At 27.6% G+C, this 18047-nt stretch overlaps 2 protein-coding genes across 2 annotated transcripts; both read left to right on the forward strand.

Moving 5' to 3' along the window:
- Positions 1-2737: 2737 nt before the first annotated feature.
- On the forward strand, positions 2738-6633 carry LOC145180427 (uncharacterized). The gene has a single exon (XM_080055313.2). The coding sequence runs from the start codon at positions 3724-3726 to the stop codon at positions 5665-5667; it is 1944 nt and encodes a 647-aa protein (XP_079911439.2). The 5' UTR covers positions 2738-3723; the 3' UTR covers positions 5668-6633.
- Positions 6634-6739: 106 nt separating this feature from the next.
- Positions 6740-17902, forward strand: LOC145202429 (fidgetin-like protein 1). Its single transcript, XM_090082046.1, has 17 exons — positions 6740-6916; positions 7008-7099; positions 7202-7255; positions 9480-9553; positions 10951-11040; positions 11193-11483; positions 11670-11792; positions 13541-13590; positions 13757-13810; positions 13951-14056; positions 15035-15135; positions 15216-15295; positions 16216-16286; positions 16364-16581; positions 16720-16883; positions 17354-17448; positions 17552-17902. The coding sequence occupies exons 1-17, from the start codon at positions 6783-6785 to the stop codon at positions 17678-17680; spliced, it is 1926 nt and encodes a 641-aa protein (XP_089938172.1). The 5' UTR covers positions 6740-6782; the 3' UTR covers positions 17681-17902.
- Positions 17903-18047: the final 145 nt, after the last annotated feature.

Consider the following 18047-nt stretch of genomic DNA (forward strand, 5'->3'; position numbering starts at 1 on the left):
TTGCAACCGTTAAAGAAGGTTTTTTACCCATATTTTTAATTAAATAGTCGAATTTTAAATTTTCAAATTTTTTTGAAGATTTTTTATGCAACCGTTATTAATTCCAAATGAAAACTAAACAAAACTAAATATTCTTAATCATTTTAGTCGGCTATCATTATGTTATAAATATTTACTTCATGTTTCAACAAATAAATAACTTTAATAAGACCAAGCTCTTAAGAGTAATGTAACGCTTTATATCAAGTTAAAATAAACAATTAAAAAAATAGACTTACATAAAGACTTAAAACTTGTAAGTGTAAGTATTATAAATTAATATTATTGATTAATTTAATGATACAGGATAGATTTTAGCTTTTTATATAAAAATATCAAGTGTCCGGAATCTTTTGGCCAGCAGTGTATATATAAAATAAATATTTAGAGAAAAAAAATTTAGTTGTTTTAACTAACTAGATATCTAGTTAAATAACTAAGTTATTTTCCCCAAATGTTTATTTTATATATACGAAATTTGTCATTTCTTTAATTTTTCTTTAAACATAGGACTTTGTTAGGTCTTTGTTAAGATTTTCTTTAAACATAGGACTTTGTTAGGTCTCACCACCGCATTGATTTCGTTAAAAGTAATATACATTTATGAATCCAGTGAGAAGCGAAATAATGAAACACATTCGAATATGAGCTCAGTTAGATTTTTGTTAGGACTATCGACGATTTCTTTTAAAATAAATATACCTATAAATTATTATTACTTTTGTATCTTTATAAAATTAACAACGGCCTCTCAGATTTCCCGTCAGTACACTTGATTAATTTTTAAGGATATTTTATCACTAGCTTAAATTCCGGCCCAGACCATTATGGACTTGGAAGTTTGGTGGTGTTTAACTTTGACCGACGCACTGGAAACCTTTGCGGCCAGACTCAATCATTTTTGCGGTTATGAATCTACTCCACGGCAACACAGTTTCTCGTCTGTGAAGAGGATGTGTTCCCACAACTGATCAGCGGCCCGACGAAGTAATCAACGGTATTTTAGGAGCGGTACAACCTTGTTATCATCCATATGAAATTAAACTTTTTGAAGCTTTTACGGTATGAGATTGAGCTCCCCTTATATCGTTCTATTTTCTTGAAGATACCAGTTTCATTTGTGACATTCCTTAAAGTGTTAAATGGTGCGCTTTCTTCCACTTCCTAATCAATTGCCTTCTTGCCCAAGCTCCTTGAAGTGGTTAATGATGTTGAAAACAGTCCGATAAGGCACATTGAGCAAACGCACAACTTTAAACAGGCGTTTTCCTTGACAAAAAAGTTTCAATAAAGCAACACAATAAACCAATATAAAAGCGAAATTACATAAACTAGTACAAAAAAAAGAGGATAATTCTTTGTAACAAAAATTACCAGGCTGTTGTAAAATACTTTGGTAACAGAAAGTAGTAACTTTTAAGCAGCTTTATCTTGTCATACTACATATAAACTTTGTTATTCTATTTATTAAGTTCTAATTACAACATTACAGTGGTACACCAATGGTACTTCAGAAGAAATCTATGAAAACATCGAATGATTTCTAACTCGAACTCAAACCAGACATAAATTGAAACCAGGCAAATATTCACAGAAGAAAATGACAAAGAAGATGATGCCTTTGTAAAGCTCGGCCACAACACTGGTTTCAGTAGTCATACTAAATCTTCGTTTCTAATTCGTATTCTTCAGAAATGGTTTTTTCAGCGCTAATATTTTGCGAGCACACAAAATCTCCTTCAGATACTTGTTGACAAACTTGTTTTTATTCAACGAAAATAAAACATCATGATTAAGTTGAAACTTGCTTCTGAAGATTTTGATGCTGGTGTTTTGTATCATGGGATTGATCCCAATCACCAGCGTCAAGGTCTTCAGAAGTTTATATGTTGTTCCATCTCTCATTTTAAAAGTTGAAAGCATGTTATAGAATTTTAAAAGAAATAGCTTAAAATTTTAGCGTTACTTTTTAAAAAAATAATAACTTATCCTTTAAATAATTTATATTTAAAAAAATTATTTAAAAAAAAAAATTTTTAAATAAAATGTTTTTCTAAAGTAGCCATAACTAAAATTAATAACTCATTTTCTCCCAACTTTTAAAATGGGAGAACAAAGTAATTCTAACCTGACGATCTGTAAAATTTATTTTTCAATCTATTAATAAAATTATTTTAACAAATAAATTTCTTTGCGTATGTTTGAAATTTCTGTGCGTATATGCGTTTTGATGCATAAAACATATCAGCTTGTCTTGTTGAGGATGGGCGAGGGTCGGGTTAACTTGTTATAATGGGCTTCAGGAGCACGGAGGCTGCTGCAAAATGGGGTGGTTGGGTGTCTTTCTGTTCGCTACCTCTCTTGAAAAATTTTTTTTTTTTTAGGTTTAATGTTTGATTTTTAACTTTCGCGTGTCGCTGAGTAAAAGTTTACAAAATTTTTTTTTCCCTATTTAAAAAGTTTTATACAAATTATGTGTTTACTAAAAGAAAAATAGTTATATGAAAAAAAAAATTTCATTTATCACTAAAATTGGTGATTAAAAAAAGTTTCTTTTAACATGACCCTCACCCAACGTAAGACTAGGGCAAAATTCCCGCCATACCCCCCCCCATCCGACATTCCTGACGTCAGCTGTTTTGAACAAATGAACAGTTCTATTTTGATAAACTTCACTAAAAATTCTATTTACCTCCAAGAGCTGAATATCGAAATTTGCACTCGTTCTTTCGTCACCTGTGACTAGTGGAGAAATCAAACACTTATGCTTGGTCCTTAACTGCCCCTTAACTGGGCAGTTTCGGATACATTTTTGTTATTTGCATAGAGTAGAGTAAATTTGTTTAAAATTCTCCTTCTTTTACAGTTAATCAAGCTAACTATTTTTCCAAATCCTCAAAAGTCTTATGAATCCAAACTCATTACAATCAGATATTTTCTTCTATGCGTTTACCAGGGTAAACGCAAAGAATAGGGTACGCTTGATATATTAATAACTTATACTATATTATAATAACTTATTTTTCATATTAATTCAAAAGAAATGATTTTAATTGTATGGATTCAAGAAAACTTTTACTATTCGTATAGATTCGTCTTTATTCGAAAAAAAGTTGTACCTCTTCAGCTGTGACTTATTTCAGAAGCACAGTTCGTGGTTTTTCCATCTTTATATCACATCCTTCTTTAATCTCCATATGATACTCAGGTTACACTCTACCTAATCCACTGTATGCATTTGTTTACATGGTCTGCATTGTTTTTATAGCATTGATATCTTGATTTTTAGACATCAAAAATTGATTCTTGATGTTTGCAAGTCTAGTACTGTTACTCTTTAATTCTTGATGTTTAGTAGCCTAGTACTGTTAGTTGCTATTTTTATTTAATAAAACAAGAATGAAATTTTTTCAGGTTTTGCCTTCATAAAAGATAAAAGATCTTGGTTATTTTTATAATAATTGTATTGTCACTGTCATACACTTATGCAACTCAACGCTTGGAGTTAACCTCTTGGCTTCTAATAGCTGCTTTTAATTCTATTTTTAATTCATGGAACTGTATTTGCTTTCAGGTTTTGAAGGAAAAAATAGCAAGGACTACTTTATTTTTAAATCAATTAGATGTTATTCTAAAATAGCTCTCTAATAAACTTGTTTTATAATCTTTAGTTGAAAATAAAATATGGCTTCTATCAATGAAATGAAATATAATGCCTGCCACCAACTAGAAGAGTTTATTAAAAAGTTAAATTTTGCACACTTTAAAGAATTAAGTAAAACTGCAGATGAAATTAAGGAAATGCATATTTATATGGACTGTTCGGAGTGTAAAATGTTGAAAAACACTTCAAGTAACTCCAAAAGAACAGAGTTATTCTCTGAAGATTTTAACAATACTTCCTTTTATAAAAAGAAAGTTCAAAGTAATAGGTTTTCTATTCCTAAATTTCTGTTATCATCAGATAGTGATAGTGATGAAGAAGTTATATTAAGAACAAAGAAAAGAAAGTCAGTATGTGTTAGAAAGCTGGAAATATCATCAGGAAGTAGTAGAAGTTCAAATGATGATAAAACCGACGGTGATGAAGCAAACAGTTCAGATAGTGTTGTAGAGGAAAGAAAACCTAATAGTATACATCTGAATAAACAAAAGAATTTAAAAAACATTTTAGATTTTAACACAACAGATAACAGTGGAAGTTCAAATGAAGACAATGAAAAAGATGATGAAAAAACAAGCAGTTTACAAAGTTCTGATGATTCTGATAATTTTGTAGAGAAGATAAAGTCCAAAAGTGTTAATCTACATAAGGATAAGAAGTTTAAAAACACAGCCAATTTTACCGAAACAGATAACAAAGAGTTAATTTTCAAAACAGATAACAGTAGTTGTTCAGATGATAGTGATGAAAAAGATAATGATGAAACAAGTAATTTACAAAGTCTTGATGATTCCGATAATTCAGTTGACAAAGTAAAGTCTAATAGTAATTATCTGTATAAAGAAAGAAATCCTAAAAACACTGTTGATTTTATCAAAAAAGATAAACAGCAATTTTTCAAACAGGGAAGAGAAGATTATATTTCTGAAAGTGACAATGAGGTGAACTTTAACCAGGAAGTAAAATATGATACTTCTGAAAGTGACAATGAAGATAATTCATTGTTTGTTCCCTTAAAACAGACTTGTAAATCAAATAATTCCTCTGTAACAGAGTCCAATGATAATGAGGAGTTTTCTGAAACTGTTTTGGATACTCTTACAGGTAAAGAGTCAGTTCATCAATTTGTTTTACCAAAAGGGTTACCTAATAACATTCAGTTCACTAAAACTCCAACACAAAGTACAGCTTCTAACAATCAAGCCAAAACTGTGTTAAAAACACCAAAGTCTGCAGTAAAAGATGTTTTTGACCAATTCACTTTCAAATCTGTCCCTGGCACACCATCATATAAACGTGACTTTTACAAAATTAGAGACCAACTTGTTATTGAACTGTTCTCATTGTTCAACAAGACTGTATTTGATAATAAATTACCTGCAGACTTGCGTATTACTTGGAATAAAAGAATGACTAAGACTGCCGGTTTTTGTTATTATAATTCATCACTGGGTGTTCGAAATTCATCTATTGAATTATCAGATAAAGTGGTAGACTCAAAAGATAGAATAAGGGACACATTGATACATGAACTTTGCCATGCTGCTGTCTGGTTATTAGATGGTGTAAAAGGAGGGCATGGGCCCTGTTGGAAATATTGGGCAAAAAAAGGTAATAGAGCTCACCCAGACTTACCTGTAATATCTCGATGTCACCAGTATGACATACATTGTAAATATAAATATAAATGTGATGGTTGTGGTGTTGAAATTGGGCGGCATTCAAAGTCTATTGATTCTAGTAGGCATCAATGTGTGCGCTGTGGTGGTACTTTTGTGTTAACAAACTCATCAAGTGCAAATAAAAGAACACCGAATGCATATGCTATATTTGTAAAGAATAATTTTGCTTTTGTTAAAAAGAATAACCCAAGTTTGTCACACAAAGAACTAATGATGAAAATATCAGCTAATTTTCGTGAGATCAAGCTAAATGATGTTGACAAAGAAAATTCAAACACCTAAAATTTTTATTTAGTTTTTAGCTAATTTTATTTCTGGTTAGTACTTATTTTTTATTTTCCGTATGTTAAAATGTTCTGTTTTTTTCTATTTTTTCTCTACCAACTGAAGATTTGACTTTGTTTGTAGAAACAATTTAGCTGAAGCAAGTAATTAGCAAACATCCTTTTCTTTTGATTTTTTCTGGGTTTTTTAAGTAAGGCATTTTATTCAGAAATCTGTTATGTTATGTAAACTTAACTTGTAGGTAACTGAGTTTGTATAATAATACTTTATCATTACATTCAAGTACCATTTTTAATAGTAAGATTTTGCTAAAAGAATTTTTTACAAATATCTTAAAATATTTTTAAAGTCACATTACAAATTTTGTAAAATAAAATCTTGAATATGTTAAACTAGAAGTTTTCTCATAGAGTGATACCTTTATGCATATAGTTTGTGGAAATTAGAAAAATGGTTGTATAATAACATTGACTAAACGTTGCCATGTCTTCAAATTTATGCAATATTCAACATCCTGATTGTTTGTAAATTGTTCAGCAAAAAGTTTATCTTTTGTTTTTAAAATAATTTTAGAACTTTAGAAATTATTGTATTTTATTTTTGAATCTATTTGCTTTCTGTATTTTTTTTTTTTTTTTCATTTGCACATATAGAGCAACAGTAGTGTATGGATGTACACTTTTGCTGCTTTATGTTTGCTGGTTTTCTTTTGTCAAACAAATAATATTATTATATAATTATTTGCTTTTTAAAAAATTTGTGTAAAAATTCCGGGCGTGCAAATAAAAGAAATCTAAAATATTTATGGCAATCTCAGCAATAAACCATAAATTTTTAATTATAAAACTCTTGGGTTGAGTTTCCTTTAACTCTATAAATCTGACATAACAAAAATTTTTAAATAAAAATACTTTCTCGTAATAAGATTTTTAACAACAATGCTTTCTGATTTAAAAAAAAAAAAAAAAATTGTTGAATAAAATAAAATACACAAGCATAATTCATTTTTTGTTTCATTTTTAATTTTCAAAGAAGATGGTTCAAAGCAGTTGTGTTTCCATTTCATAATATTTTTTTAAAATTTTATTAATCTAAAAAACTAATTATAAAAGATGAGTGACCAATCTGAGTCTCTGCTCAGTAGTTTCTGGCATAGTTTAAAGTTTTCTATAGAAAGTGCCTCAAGTCATGAGAAAGCAGATCAACTTCGATCACTGATGATTTTTACAAATGAGTTATTGCTGAGGTGAAATATATTTACAACTGCTATGCAATTAGTGCAATTGCTCTTTTTATTAATTTGTTTATTTTTATTTAATTGATAATAAATTTTTTAGCAACCGATTGAGTGATGCAGTTTACTATGAGATCTTTTCAAAGCTGTCCAATGATTATTTTTCAGTTGTTGATGCAATGGCTGCAGATAATGGTATATTTAAATTTTTTGATTTTTTACAAATAGTACAAATATTATATGGGGTGAAATCTATTTATGTTAAAGTTACAATTGACTTTCTTTTTGCTGTTTTAGGCTTAAACAGTTATACTGATATGGTTGGTATTTTGACATCTGAAAAGCCAAATGGTAAATTTGAGCACATGTATTTATTGCTAATTTAGTTACTCAATAGTTTTGATGTTCACTTGCCTCTAGAGTATTAAGGCTGTACTAGGCAGGTAATTAATCGGCCAACAAATATTTATCTAGTTTTTAAATATTAAATATTAAATTTATTGTATTAAAACAGGATTCTTTAATACAACTATAAGTATTTTTTACATCCTTTATTTAAAAAAAGTAGGCAATTAAGGTAATTTTTAAAGAAGTAGTTTAAGTTGGTTACTGCTGATGTTATTCACTGCTGGTATCAAACGATACCAATTTAAACTAATTTATGCAAATTTTGATATAGATGTTAAGCATAAATGATTTTTAATGAATATCCTGAAGTTGTGATCTAAAATTAGTACTGGGGTTATTTGTGACTTAAAGTGCTTACATCTTCTTTAACAGAAAGGATAAAATTCATTGATGAGAATAGATATTTTACATATTTTTTGATACAAAAATATTATTGAATTTCTAAATTTTTTAAAACCAAATGAACGTTTAAAGAGTAGAAGTACTAATTTGAAAGTACTTTCATTTTGCAACTCCTTTTTTTACTGCTGAATAAAAGACTTTTAATTATGGCCATCAGAAATACTTTAATTCATAATTTCATTTTTAGTATTTTGAAGAAAATACCTTTTAAACACAAAGTTTGAATTTTTGAAATTAAAATTTTGCATTTATCATATAAGCGCTAGTGACTAAAATGAGTTGCTTAAATTTGATGCAAATATAATTACAAGTAATATTAGCATGTGAAGTAAATATATTTTATCAAGTTCAGCTGTAAGTTAAGTTGTTACAACTATAAAAACCAGATAAATTTTAAGAAAGTGTGAAGGTGAAGTAATTAGTTGTTAAAATTATGATTAGTAGAATGATTTATATTTTGAGGAATTTTAACTTTTAAATACACCATAAAGACTTTTACATTTATCTATGTTAACTCTATTAACCCACTAAAAAAAAAATTAACACAAAAGTCAAAGAAACTGTGATGGTGTGACACCATACAGACATTTATCCATGTTGCCTCTATTAAGTAAGTTTTAAATTTTTTCTTGTAAGTCATTTTGTTGTATGGACACCAAAAATATACAGTAAAACCTTTTATGTTTTTTTTTTTTTTAATGTTTTTTATGAATATCAGTAAATCTCTTTGTTTTCTACCATAATTAGCTCTTTTGCTTTTAATCAAAAAAAAGATTTTTTATTACTATGATCAAGCTTGTTTTCCAAAGTTCTTTAATCCAGCTCTTTAATTTTTCTTCTCATAGTTGCCACTTGCATGGTTTTCAACAATCAGCTTGGTTTAGGTTTAGTATGACTTTGTCATACTGTTTTCTCAAATCCCGAATAACCTTAATTTGAAACTCGCTTCTTCTATTTCCTATTCCTCTAAATATTTAACCAGTTTCATTTAAAATTAGGAGTATAAAATGATCTCTTTTAGGAAAGGTTTTCTTATAAGAGATCATTTAAGTAAATGCACCAGGTGACCAACATCACCTGCATTTTTTATTCAAAATGAAAATAAAAAATGTGACCACAATTGAAAATTATTTCCAATTTGCACTGTTTTATTTTTATTTTTCTAAAAAGTATAATTCAGAATTGAAAAAAATAAATCCAGATTAAGTATTTAGATTAACATGATGTATTAGTTAAATGTCAGAGTTGTTTCAATCTTAAGCTAATTTGGTGTAGAAGTGAAGATCAATTTTTTTACCTGCTCTAAGTAGCTTAAATTCTGGAATTATACAGTTATTTACTTTATTTTAAAAACTTTATTTAGTTTTGTTTCTCATAAATGCCACAAAATATAAAAAAAGTCTTTTGTAAACCTTTTGTTGAATAATTTATGAAATAAATTGAAGTTTAAAAGTATGCCATTTAACATAATTTGATGTTCAGGTGGCTTATTAAAAAATAGATTTCAATTTTACATTGTTGTTAAATCAATTATAATTAAATCACCATTATAAAAAAAATATTGGTAAGACATGAATTTTTTTAACACTTAAATTAAAATTGCATAAAAAAGTAATGAAAATCCTTTGCTAAACATGATTGATTATTGATAAGATAATCAGAAAAATTAGAATGTCAACTATGTAATTATTCTAAGTAACCAATTTACTTTTGCACCTTATTTAATTTTTTTGCAACTATTTCTTTTTTTTTAATATTTCTTCAGACAGCAAAAAATGGAAAGTAGAAGCAACAGACCTACACAACATATGTTTTGATGAAATACTGAAACAAAATAAGGTATTATATTTTTATTTTAAGTATAGGTTATAGCATGATTGTAAAATAAGTTTTATTCCACCTAATTGCATCAAGTAGAAGTTTTCTATTTTTGTGGTGTATGCATACATATAGAAGTTTTCTATTTTTGTGGTGTATGCATACATATGGTGAGTACCTGATTCATTAATTGAAATGCATTACTTAGGTTTTAGATTGCAAATCTTTGACAAACTGTCCTTGACATTAGGATAGTCTTTTTTAAATGTAATGTGTAATTAGTAAAGATTTAGTAGCAATATCTTTTTTTTTGAACATATTGGTTTTTCCTAATACTAACAGCCTTTTTTCCCAGGCATCTTTCTTGAAAACCTTTACCTTTGATAAAAGCAGTATGTTGAAAATTAAGTGATGCATCATCTTGTGATATATGAAATGCATACCATTGGAATTTGATGAGGCTGAAGAAGATTGTAGGAATGAAAAAGATACAACTTCTGAAGCTGGCATTCAGTTTGATATTTCAAGTTGAAGGTTTTTATGTACTAACTGTTGCAGTTTTGAAATCGAAGCCGATCTATAACTACTCAAAACAAAAAAGCAGGTTTTCAGCACTGCGAATCCCTCTTAGACTTATTCTCTAGATCATTTGACATGAAGTTTGTTTTTATAACTGTATTATATATTTATAATATAGTTATAAAAATATATATTTAAACAACAATTATAAAATTATCTTCTTAACATTCAATTGTTTCTTTAGTGTAAATCTACTGAATACATTAATAAACAGATTCATGAAACAGATTTCTAACGTGATTTTTTTAAAAAGAGATTTGTATGGGTTTGCCAAAATAATTGATTTTATTTGCTTAAAGTTCTTACTATCTCACATAAACAAAAATATTTCAGCTACAACATGTCAATTATTGTTTGTACACTATCTAATACTTCTGTAATTTTTATGATTAAACACTTATTTTTTTATCTACCTGTAGAGCTCTACTCTGTCTATTTCATTATTCTATTATAAGAAGAGCATGAGCCAAGCAATCATTCAACATTCAACAATCCTTCGTACCTGATTAATGATGATTAATGACCTGTTTAATGATTAAGTTATCTAATAATTAGGAAAGTATAATTAAGTGTAAATTAGGGAAATGTATTTACAAAAAACTGACTTCCTTTTATTTTTATTTTTTTGCCAATAAGATCAAGAGCTTGAGCTATGCATTTAAGTAGGCCATGTTTGTCTAGAAATTAAATGCTTATAATATTTGTAGATTATTTATAATAAAAATCTAACTTAAAATAAAAAATCTATATTTTAATGAAAAAATTTAGCAAATAAAATTGCTTAAATATAGCAATCAAATCTGGATTTTGTTAAAACTCATTTATATGACCTTTTTTAGCCTGAGCCTAAACAAATGAGAATCAACTTATCTAAGAGGAAAAAAATTCAAGTTGGTCAAGATTCTAATGAGCAAACAAAGTTTAAAAATGTGAGTTTTTATTATCAAATCTCACTTAAACTTCTCATTACAAAGTGAACAATTTATTTTCATTCTTCAAAATTATCTTATAAATGTACTCAGATATTATAAAAAATAACTTTTAAATATATCTTAAATTAATGCCCTTTTTCTTTATTTAGACTGTTGCAGATTTAAGCTTAAATGCACCGACTGAAACTTTGTTAAAGTCAATTCCTCGTAATCAATTTTACAATCAAAATAGAAAAGTTGAAGTTTCAACATCTGTTTTTAAAAGTAAATCAATGTTTGGTAAACATAAGTCTTATGATGATAGGGAAGAAAGTATCATCCCTTTACAGAAGATGAAAAAAAATTATTCCTCAGAAACTGAATTGATTGTATCTAATGATATGGATTACAAAGATTTTCCCAAAAGTGACCAGAGAAAGGATAATAAACAAGTTATTAAGGTAAAATTATCTTAAATTAATTATCTGAGTATCTATAAAGATTTTATGAACACAAGCTGAAGGAAAGATTCTTTATTGAAAAAATTGATAAAATAAATCAGATGAAGTATCTTCCTAAGAAGAAAAACCAAAATTTGAAAAAAGTATTTCTCTATTGCTCTGATTTTTATTTCAATTTTTATTTAGAATGCATTAACAATTGAAAGCGAATTAAATGTGAATAATAATCCGTTTAGAACAGCAAGAGATCAGTTAGTAAGTCAAAATATTCAATTTTATCAAATCTCTAAAGGAGGTGTCCCTCAAAAACTTATTCTATCCTAAAGTTTACAATTAATCACAAGTTTTAATGTAAGGCAGTACTTTTTAATATTTTATGAGGTTTCTAAGACTAACCTAAAATAAGTTTTAATTGCATTTCTGCAGATTTTCTGCAATTGAATTGTTCATTAAAAATGTTCATAAAATTCCTTTTAAACATAAAAATGATGAAAATAATTCAGAAAAGGCTGATGGTGATAATGAAATGGTTGGTTTAAAAAAAATCTACACAATAGATGTCTTTTCAAAAAAATCTACACAACAGATGTCTTTTTAAGCTTTTGTTCAAAAGAAGTGTTCACTGTCTTTTATATTGTAGCATAGTATGGTTGAATTAGATTTAAGAAGTAAATTTATCAGAGAGTGTTGCTGATTGTAGCTGCTTCTTCTGAAAAATCACTCCAACATTATGAACCTTGTTCATAATCATAAATTAACAAAGCAGGAACTCATTCAACAGTCAATAAGAGTATCTATTGAATAAGTTCTTGCTTTGTCTACTCATAATAGTTATGAACATAGTTGGTCCACTCATTCAGTGTCAAAGTAAATCTTTTATTTTTTATCTAAAGAAGAATAAAAAATTTAGTTTGACATTGGATGAGTGGACAACCCTGTTGCTAAAATTTATCCACAAATTTTGTGCACTGAACAATTTGAATTTATCTTATTTACTAAGCTAATAATTTCACAAGCAACCAATTCAACATTCAAGGTGAAGGTAAAGTTGAACTAGATAATACTGAACCAGTGTGTTCCCTTTCTAAAATGCTTCAAAGAAACAAACACTGTTCTTCAAACAATGCCTTTAAAAGAAGGTAATACGAGGAACTAATTAGGTATGTACAAGACAACTGAAAATAGTTGCAAGCATTTGGATAATATTTTTGCCTGCCTCAGAAATATTCAGCCAATATTCACTGAAAGTGAACGATTACTCTCTTTGGCTGGTATGAAGTCATTGTAAAAAGAAGCATCCTTAATGACAAAGTATTGATGCTATTTGCTTTCTTTAAAGTTTTTTTTTCAATAGTTAAAAATCATTAATATAGTTTTAAATTTAAGTCACTAATTTTTTTTTTTAACTATATAATATTTTAAAGTTAAATGCCGTCAATTAATTAATAACAGTTTTTTGTTTTTTAAAATTTTAATTTATGTTTAATTATAAAGTTGTTTTATTTGTAAAATAATTTTATCATTTTTATTAAAATATCATTACATATGTATTTTTCTTGTTTAGTTTTATCAAAATTTGCATTATAACAAGTTTAATATTTAAGCATTAAAAGCAATTGAGAAAGTTAGCTTGGTCTTGTGCTTTAAAAAGATCAAAAGCTCCATCTTGGCAAAATGATAAAAAAATCAGGAGCTCTATTCATTGTTAAATGATCTTTCTAATATTTTTGTTCATTATAAAATGTTCTTTTTATAATATTATGGTTCGTTATAAGTTCACCGTTGATCATAACTTTAAATCTTAAGTTATAAAGTAGTCTGTTATTAATCATATTCATTAATCAGCCACCTTACTCAGAATGTTTATTGTTTTTTCATCCCTTTCATTTATAATTATATTTATTCTATAATTATTGTTTATAACATTATTATATTTTCTTTCTTAACTTTAGTATGCTTGTATATTCTCTTAACTCTTTGGGATGAAAGACTTTTTTCAACTCAATTCCTATCATAATTATCAACAATAATTGCATAATTATGTATCATATTGATAGCTCATTGACTCAACAGGTTATGGAAATTCAAAGAAATCTCTTGGAACAAGGTTTTTTTTTATTCTGACAGCTTTGTAAAAAAAATTTTGAAATTTAAAAATGTGCTAATCAAATGTTCATTTTCAAAATAACTACTGAAGATATATTTGATATATAAAACATATAGATAATTTATTTTTTTGTTAAATATTCCTTTTTTGTTAAATATTCCTTTAGGAGAAATGCAAATGGGAGATTTGTTCCTCCAATAAATCAAGATAATGATGACAAGTTAGTTTTGTTCTTCTATAAAATTTTAAAAGATTTTTATCGAAAAAAAAAGAAAAGAAAGAAATCTTTGAATGCAATTTTTACAATCAACAAAGTAATGCTAAGGAATTTACCCCTTTGTCTTTTTGCTCTTGGTATAGGAGACAACAGAATAAAGAAAAAACAAATGGTGTTGATTCTAAGTATCAAGTTTGTGAATGGATGAAAAATATTGACCCAAAAATAATTGAACTTATTGAAAATGAGGTATAACTTGAAAATCTTACTTTTATCTCTTTTTGTTACATTAGAAATGTAAATTTTAAGTTGTCTTAGAGTCAGGCTGTCAAGTTGTCATTTTTTTCTCTTTTTTTTTTTTCAATTTTTTCAATATTGAAAATTGAAAAAACTGAAGAAAAAAAATTTTAAAAAATGAGTTGACAAAAAAGATCAATAAAAAATCAAAACAGGCTGTTAAGTTTTTTTTTTTTTTTTTTTTCATTTTTTTCATTTTTTATTAGTCTCTTTTGTTAAGCCTTTTTTTTTTTCAGTTTTTTCAATTTCCAAAATTGAAAAAAACTTTTTAAAATATGACATAACGAAAAGGACCAATAAAAAAAAAGAAAAAAAAAAAAAAAAAAAACTTGACAGCCTGTAGAGCACATTTGGGAGAGATTTCCATACTTCAGGAAAACCTACATTTTCCAATAAAGGTTAACAAATTAACCATGGTGTAACTATGAAAGAATAGTCAATTTTTATATGATAACACTGATGGGTATACTCATCTTACCTAAATTCCTTATTCAAAAGTATTAGACCTCTGAACACACATACAATATTTTTTTAAATTCTGGCCGGTAGATTTCTTTATACAGGAGGTGTCATTTTGGACTTTTTCCCTCCAGGGAGTGTGACAGCCAAAGTGTTAATTAACCAGAGATTTTTTGTTTTGTTTTGTAAAATTTTTAAAAACAAAAAACCTTTGGTTTTTTGTTTTGTAAAAATGTTAAATTTTTTCTTAAAAAGAAATTTTAAGTATAACACTGATTTTTTTACAACATTCCCCTCCCCCTCCTCCCCTTATTCTTTGAGATGATAAAAATGTGTAGCAATAGAAAAGTATAGTAAAATTTTGGTATTATTTTTATATTACTTTATTATACTTTATATAATAAAGTAAACCAAGTAAACATTTATGGGTCTTTACTTCTTACATTTTCTATTTTATGATTTTTGTAACAGATCATGGACCATGGCCCAGAAGTTCTTTGGGAAGATATTGCTGGTCTGGAATTTGCAAAAACGACTATTCAAGAAATTGTTATATGGCCAATGCTTCGACCGTAAAGAATTTAAAAAATTTTTTAGTACTGTAGATAGAAGGAATAAAAAAATCTAAGTCTGTTAAAATTTTTAAATTTAGAGATATTTTTACTGGATTACGTGGTCCACCAAAAGGCTTGCTATTATTTGGTCCTCCTGGTACTGGTAAAACATTAATAGGTAAAAACTAGTAATTTAAAAAATTTTAAATAACCTTTTGCTATTTCTTGTGGAAAATATTACCTTATTCAAAATGAAATTTGTATTCTAATTTCTGCTATCTTTATGTTTATTTATATAGAAATATTATGCACAATATATTCTGGTTAGCCACTGTTCCATAAAAATGCTTTCTGTGGTAGTTCCATATAATATATTTTACCTTTTTTCTTATTCTTTCTTTCTAACCTTATTTCCTAAACTTTGAATTTCAAATGTTTTCTGCTTTCATATACTTAAAAGGCCTATAGCCAGTAATAATTGGTAGGGGATGCTCAATTAAGAAATTATTTTTCAGGGAGATGTTTATTTTTAATGTCCTCAGAGTAAATATGTCAATTGATATTTTAAGGTATTGGCTTCTTCTTTAAGGAGCATTTTGATGCTTCATCAAATTTCTGTTGAGCTTAAAATATGCTAGTAATATCGTGTACATATGTTCTAATAATGTTTATCAATGGGCGTTGAGAAATCTTCCCGAATTTGGCTCAAATACAGTCATTACTCAGGCGTCCAAAGCTGAATTTTTCACAGGAAAATAGGAATGAAATTTTCTATGTTGTTTAACTTGTAGTGTTTTTTTATATATATAAAATATGCTAAAAGTTATTTTTTAAGAGGATGCTAAAACTACTCATGTAATGCTTAGCATTTCCTGAGAATTTTTTTTGGCTATAGATTTGTCTACATTTTCTAAATCATTTTTCCCAAATTTGTGTATTAACTTTATTATTATTTTTACTAAAATCAATATTAATTTAAACATATTTTTGCTATTTCCAATTACATGGTTAAGTTATTTTAACGTTAACTATTTTGTTTATTGATTTGATTTTGTGTGTTTGTTTATTTTTATTGACTAAATATAACTTTCTACTTAGGGAAATGCATCGCCAGTCAATCAAATGCAACATTTTTCAGTATCAGCGCATCCTCTCTAACTTCAAAATGGGTAAGTATAGATTTCAAAACATCTTTGCAAATGACATGCGACTCATCGGTGAGTTTAGTTTAAACTCTTGTTTAAAGGTTGGTGAAGGTGAAAAAATGGTGCGTGCTTTGTTTGGCGTTGCTCGTGTTCACCAACCAGCTGTTATATTTATCGATGAAATTGATTCTTTGCTTACCCGACGCTCTGACGGTGAGCATGAATCTTCGAGGCGCATTAAAACTGAATTTCTTGTTCAATTAGATGGAACAACGTGTTCAAATGACGATCGAATACTTGTTGTAGGTGCTACTAACAGGTACGCAATTATAAGTTGTAAACTCAATTACATCATTAAGTTGTGTGCAGATATTCGTTTATGTACTGTTTTGTTAATATGTTTTACAAAAGTTTCTTAATTTTTATTTGTTTGCCTTTATTTGTATTTTAAGTTTAGACCTCAGGAGCTAGATGAGGCTGCACGACGGCGTTTAGTAAAACGCTTGTATATTCCGCTTCCGGAAGGCTGTGCAAGACGACAAATTGTGGAGAATCTTATGAATAAACATGCCCATCAACTATCTTCTTCCGATTATGATTTAATACGTGCAAAAACAAACGGTATTGTTACACCAGTAAAATTTGAAGAAAAAAAAATCAGTATTTAAGAAACTTTGTTATGCTCATTTTACAAAATCACTTAGAAACATCTTAGAAACTCGTGTTTTACTCCTTAATTAGTTTAAATCTACCCTGATAATGCTTTTAAGCAGTAAAAAACATTTCCTCAGTTTTCGATAAAGTTTATTGTATGTGGCTGTTTTTTTTTTCATCTAAGATGATGCTTAGTTTATATAAGCAATAAAATGGGCCGCGAAGTTGTTGATAAAAAAATAAGATACTAGAGAGAGATATGTATACTATGTATGTATGTGTATAATATATAAAAATATAAAGTAATATGGATGTAAGTAAATATAAAGTGTATATTATAATATTGTAGGAATATACAGCAAGTTTGTTTAAATCAACTGATATGTAAAAATTTTTTTCTAAGTTTTTTTATTAAAATTAAAGGTAATTTATTTAAGGGTTCTCCGGTGCAGATATGGCTAACTTGTGTAGAGAAGCTGCACTTGGTCCGATTAGAAACATTCGGGACATTAGAAGTGTTAACGCGGACGAGGTTTATTTAATATTAAATATTTATTTATTTAAAAGGAACATTTCACTCCTTTGTTACTAAAATATATCTACGTAATTTAGTATAATTTATTTTGTTAATTTAGGTTCGCCCAGTTAACATAAATGACTTTGAAAATGCGCTTAAACAAGTTCGTCCTAGCGTCTCAATTAACGATTTACAAGTGTATGTCGATTGGAACAGATTATATGGATGCGGAACAGCAGATACTTAATAATTGCGACTGTAAATTAGCTAGATGCAATCTTTAAATGCGTTTCACGCAAGCTCGAAACATTAGTTATAGAAGTTTGTTAAATCCCATACATATACCTGTAGGAATGTTCGCCTTTCCATTTGTTCTGATTTTTTTTTTTTTTTCTTTATTTACTATCATTTTTTCAGACTGATCAGTGATTAATAGTAAATGGTGGTAAATACACTCAAATTTCTACTTTATAATTGTAGTTTTATTTGGCACTGATACGATAATCCTTCAAAAACTAAAAGCGCTTGTTTCTGTCAGAACAACTTATCACAGTTGAAGGGAGAAAATTCTTTGTATAGTTAGTTTTTTACGAACTTTATTCGATTGCTTTATT

This window comes from Hydra viridissima, unplaced genomic scaffold, assembly GCF_058129835.1.
Source record: "Hydra viridissima isolate aposymbiotic clone 2 unplaced genomic scaffold, HvirCarnegie_v1 scaffold_3, whole genome shotgun sequence".
In the NCBI taxonomy this organism is placed as follows: Eukaryota; Metazoa; Cnidaria; class Hydrozoa; order Anthoathecata; family Hydridae; genus Hydra; species Hydra viridissima.

What these genes read in the sequence shown, in the direction of transcription:
- LOC145180427 (XM_080055313.2), top strand. Translation starts at nt 3,724, where the DNA reads ATGGCTTCTATCAATGAAATGAAATATAATGCCTGCCACCAACTAGAA.
- LOC145202429 (XM_090082046.1), top strand. Translation starts at nt 6,783, where the DNA reads ATGAGTGACCAATCTGAGTCTCTGCTCAGTAGTTTCTGGCATAGTTTA. An exon ending in ACAAATGAGTTATTGCTGAG is followed by an intron (nt 6,917 to 7,007) that starts GTGAAATATATT and finishes TAAATTTTTTAG; the next exon opens with CAACCGATTGAGTGATGCAG. An exon ending in AAATACTGAAACAAAATAAG is followed by an intron (nt 9,554 to 10,950) that starts GTATTATATTTT and finishes GACCTTTTTTAG; the next exon opens with CCTGAGCCTAAACAAATGAG.